This window comes from Pterocles gutturalis, unplaced genomic scaffold, assembly GCF_000699245.1.
Source record: "Pterocles gutturalis isolate BGI_N339 unplaced genomic scaffold, ASM69924v1 scaffold29929, whole genome shotgun sequence".
NCBI lineage: Eukaryota > Metazoa > Chordata > Aves > Pterocliformes > Pteroclidae > Pterocles > Pterocles gutturalis.
The window spans coordinates 34,277-39,661 of NW_010134148.1; the positions used below are offsets into that span (position 1 = coordinate 34,277).

A 5,385-nucleotide genomic window follows, 5' to 3' on the forward strand; every position below is an offset into this window, starting at 1 on the left:
TTCTGTTAGCTTATGCACCAATTAGTCACTTGGTTAATCATTTTAGATATTTGCATATGAAAATCCCTCTATAAGAGGGAATTAAAAACTCTGATTTTCTTGCAGTTCATTTTTTTTATTTCTGTAAGCAAATGAAATAATTTTAAGAGCTAACATTTTTTTCAGTTCCACATAAACGATCTGCAAGAGTACATCTCAAAGTGTCACTGTTGCCAACAGTACAACTAGATCATCGTGGCTCAAGGGAGATTAAGAGGTCAGACAACCAAAAAGCTAAGGAGCAACAAACAAAGAGCTCCACAAGGAGATATTTTAAGGCTACTGCTTACTCCTAAGGAGTTGCTTCAGGCCAGATCAAGAAATACTGTGAAAACTCTCCTTAGCTCTCCTATCTCAGAGCATGACAGTATTAGAATAGCACATTTGTAATGAAAATGCACAAACTCCTAAAAAAGTCACAATATAGGTACAATAGAAAGGGTATATTTTGACTTGGGAGGGAAAATGACAGAAAGAAAAAATCCAGTGCTAGATCAGCTTTAGCTACCAAAACCAGACAAAGATTTCAGCAACTGCAAACAAGACATGATTGGTATCAGTACATCACTACTAAAGAGAAGTTCCAGAATATACTGTTATGGTCTGGTTTCCTAAAGCATAGAAGAAGCAGTGTTCTACCAGTGCCACTGTACCAACTATTGCTGTCTCATAAAAACATTTTTGTAATTGTTTAACAGAGCAAACAAGCTGCCTATAGGAATAAGGATTCACACATAGATTAAGAGAGAGAATAAATTGCTGGTAATACACTGGAATTGCTGCTGCTCCTTAGACCTTGAGGAGAACTGAGAAAGGGGATGCAGGCGAGAAAAAGGTGCGATTCCAGTGAACAAGATGACTTAATATTGTAGTCTTATTATGGTCAAGACTGGTCTTTTGTAGTGCAGCCTCAGCTTCTGGACAATAAGCTTATTATTACTGTTGTATTTCATTGAGAATACTTGCATGGAGGAATTATTACTGTTGTATTTCATGAGAATACTTGCAACTGGACAATGGAGGCTGTAAACTACTTCTGCAACTTAGAGCAGAATTTCTCCCTCCTTTTTCCAAGTGCTGCATTAAGTATTGAAATTCCTTATCGGTAATGTCTTCCCTTTTTTATTATCTTGTTTGGGCAAGATATACTTGAATATGCATCTCATAACTAAATGCAATTTCCTTCCCTGTTTAACATAAACAGGAATGTTCATAAGTAGTAGTTATTCATCTTCCTCTGTCACACAGAAAAGTTAAAAAGTAAATAGAAGCCTAAACTGTCCCTAGTCCTGAATCCTGTCTCCAGCCAAGTACCAAAGGAAAAAAAAACCAAACCCAAAACAAGAAGAAACAAACCACACAAAACCAAAGCAAACATTTACTGATACCTACAAAAGACATTCTTACCTTCCAGTAACATGCCATTCAAGGGCTTCCTACACCCAAAGTAATACCTTTGTACTGAACAGTAATAAGCAGATAAAATATAACTATGTTGAAAAAGTATTATTGCACAAATTTAGACAACCACAACTACAACATCTTCTGGCAAGTAAATCCACAATTTAGTTAAAATAATATAGATGAACTGTATGAACTTCCTAGATCCATTGACTGTCTCAGATCCATTTTTTCCATGCTGCAGAAGTGCACTAGCCTGTACAAAGAAATTGGCCCCTTCACTCAGAGCTGGTGAGATCATATTGAGACTACTGCCTCCAGGTTTGGGCCCTCCTCATGTTTAAGATAAATAATTTCTATACAATAAGAAGCACGGTCAAAAAAGCACCAGATCTGTAGATGGGATTAAGAAAGAAAATACTGTAGAGATTGTGATGCAGCTTCTCCTATTTACCACCAAAAGATGCATTAACCTTCCAACCAGAGAACGGTGTTGTCATTAAACAGAAGTAATTTGGAAAATTGTTTCTCTAAATATTTCAACTTCAATAAATCATTTTCCAGTGAAAAAGTCTCCAGTAAACTTACTGCAGTTAAGTCAGAAATTTGGAAGCAACAATACCAGAGCATTTATTTAGTATTACCAGCTGCCACTAAAATAAGACATTTAATGGACCTGCAAAAGCAATAAGGAAGAACAAAATTGGTATGGGCCACTTCTTTCTTCTGAGTGTAGGAATGGAAAGCTTTCTTCCATCCACAGCATCAGAAATTTATCTTGTCTTTTTCAGAGCTCTGCAAAATGAACCCAAACCCCACCATCACATTAAAGAAACTGAAAACTAAGTAATTACACTAAAAAGACTGGTTAGTGGCTAAGCTGACAGTTTTTAAACACATGCTTAACTCCTAATATTTTAAAAAATAAAACTAAGATTTAACAAGCTGATCACTAAGATAATAGAGATCCAAAAGAAACTGGAACCCTTAACAAGACTTTTAAAGATACTATGGAAGAAAATAAATTAACATTATTCATGTCTTTCGAGTTAAATTGCTCTTGAAGCCAAGAAAATAGAATACAGAGCACTGGAGGATATTTTTAATGCAAATTACTTTTAGAACACCACAACAAAAAAGATTTACAAAGTGCAGATCTGTGAACAATGCTAGTTGTTTATGACCCAGAACTGCAAGATGTAGAAATCTTATTTAGATATATCATTTTGCTATCACAATACACTTTGGTTGGTCCAGACTGACACACTACTTTTGATGGAAGAGTTTCCCTATGTGAAATGAAGGGCTACATCTTTTACCATCACCCTAGAGGCCTCACACTTGAAATATTAAGGAAGTTTGGAAAAGAAAAGGCAGAAATCAAGAAACAGAGCCTCAAGAGATGGATGGCAGTCTACATCCTCTAATCTTAAACTGAGTTTCTATGGAGCATATTTGCTCTGTGAGGCCTAAAAAGGATATCAACATCCTAAAGAGAGACTAAGGGAAAGGACGGCTATCTACATTCTCCAATGTTAAGCTGATTTTCTCTCTATTGAGCACTTTTGCTCTGTGAAGGCACTAAGCTTCACTGATTCCCACAAGAATTCAAGAGAAACCATCTGCTCTTTCATCAGGCTGCTTGAAGCTCACCTTTTATTAGCTTGCTTGGCTGCCAGTATTTAATTGTTTTTCATGAAATGGCACTTGTTCCTCAGGAAACCCATATCAAACAGTGGTCTGCTTGTTTCACTTGGAAGGATTCTGCTGCTATGACTAGCTCGTTCTGCTGTATTTCAGAGGAAACAAACAGGAAGGCTAATCATACTGCTATAAAGACCACCGTCCCTTAAACAGGTAAAAAAAAAATTTATAAGTAAATTTGTTTCTTTTATGTAAGATTAATTTTTGAAAAGCACTTACATGTGTTAGCAAAAGCATTTGAACTAAACTTCAATCCTCCAAAGAAAGTTTTCATAGGGGACTAACCTGTCGTTGTGTGCAGGGGAAGCCCAAATAAAGAGCAAGGAGCATTTAGCTGTCTTTAACAGCCAACGGCAACGGGTGCTAGGTGACACCAGGAAGATGCTGTAGCAATTGCTGTACATGTACTGCTAGTCAAGATAAGGTGCTACTTGCAAGGCACAGGAAGTAAACTCCCTAAACATGTACCCTCAGTTGATCCTTGCATAACCTGGCTCTCCAGCACTGAGAAGTTAACTGCTGTTCAATCCAACAAATCAATTTTTTCAGTATTGCAATTATTGATGTGGTTTAAAAAAAAAAAAAAGTAAAAAATTAATATGAACTGAGAGCTGCATTCTACGATGCATTAACTGGAGCATCTTCTGTAAAGCTACAACCGTGGGGGCTAGTGCAGATAAATGACTGGTACTGTCATGTCCTGAGCTATGAGACCTAATCTACTCTGACAAGCACAGACAAAAATCTACACAGTAAAGACTAGGCACTAGAACCAACTCTCAGATGAGCAGGTCTCAATACACATGGAGACAACTGCAGGATTCTTATTAAATCTTGGAGTAAAGTCACACTAGATGACTAAGCTTCATGTGAAATCATCAGCATTGTGCCATTAAGATTATAAAAAGCAAAATGCTGCAATAAGAAGAAACCTAACTTGTAAGGACAATACCAAAAACCAAGCAGCAGAACCATATACTTTGTATAAGCTGATTTCATGAACATAAACCTGTCATTTCACACAGCCCAGCAGTACTAAGTTACATAGGCCTTTCTGTTATCTTAAGGCTACATCAGCATAACCATCCCCTTCCACCACCACCCCCCTTTCTCCCAAACAAAAAAGCACCTACTGTGATGTTGCCATTTGGTCTGTACACAGATTTTGCAAAGTCAACTTACTTTTCTTTCTTCTCCTGTTTGTGCACTTCCCTTGCAAGCTGTGCAGCTTTTCTGCTGTAAGGATGGATAACCTTTTTCTCTTGCTTCCCTCCTTGGGTTTTGCGTAACTTTGGCTGAAAAGAAATCAAAGATGCTGTACACTACTAAAGTTAGGCAAAACACCAATGGGAAGATAGGAGCACACACCATGATTAAGAATAAAAAGGTCATATATCAGTACCTTGGAAAGCCCTTAGCTTATAATAGCAGCTTATCAGTTCCATCAGTTAGATCCTACCCTCCCCAGTAACAAACAAAATTACTTGTTCATGTACATGCTGTAAAAAAAATACCCGAGCACAGAAAATGCTGTAAGGAATCTTGTACAGTGACTACTCTCAAAAACACAAATTTTGTAGAACCCTGCAGCTAGGAAACTAAAATTGCCTCTCTGTACCTTTGCAGTACATGTCCCATTCAAGCTTCTATCCAATTGCTGCACGTGGATTTCTGACAAAGGCCATGTGTAATTTGTACAACATAATAAGAAGGATTTTCTTGCTCCTGCCTGCAGACCACAGGAGTGCCTCACACCAGGCAGCAGCTGAAGGCTCCTTCCCCGGCTGCTTGTGCGGCACAGAGAGGGAACACTACTCACAAATTAGAAAACACTTTAACACTATCTTAAGTTACGCTGGTTTTGGTGGAAAAGTGTTTGAACAAAACGGAAAGGCTTTATCAAGCAATACGGAATTTAAATTGTTTAAAGTCTTTAACCGCGTGCAAACGAAACACGTGAAAGCAGGAGGGTCCATGTGCAAATGGGAAACAGCAACCAACGCTCCAGTACATCACGTTATCTGTGACAACACCGGGGTCAAGCATGAAGTCAAAGGTAAATAATCCTGAACAGCCAAAGAAACCCCGAGAGGCACCCGCACTAATTCCACACACCAACACTCAGGCTGCCCTGCCCGGAAAGCCTACGGCAACGCACACCTCTGCGGGAGGAAAGGCGCCGTGCGCCGGACAGGGCCCCTCGGGGCTCCCCCTTCCCACGGGACCGCCGAGCTGCGGGGG

General features: G+C 38.8%; 1 protein-coding gene across 1 annotated transcript in view; it reads right to left on the minus strand.

Moving 5' to 3' along the window:
- TMA16 (translation machinery associated 16 homolog (S. cerevisiae)) overlaps positions 1 to 4,439 on the minus strand; it is a gene marked incomplete at its 5' end in the record, with an annotated part of 16,675 nt that extends 12,236 nt beyond the window's left edge. The window contains one exon of the mRNA XM_010081499.1: positions 4,327 to 4,439. Coding sequence (XP_010079801.1) covers positions 4,327 to 4,439 — 113 coding nt within the window. The remainder of the gene's footprint in view (positions 1 to 4,326) is intronic.
- Between the last annotated feature and the right edge of the window lie 946 nt (positions 4,440 to 5,385).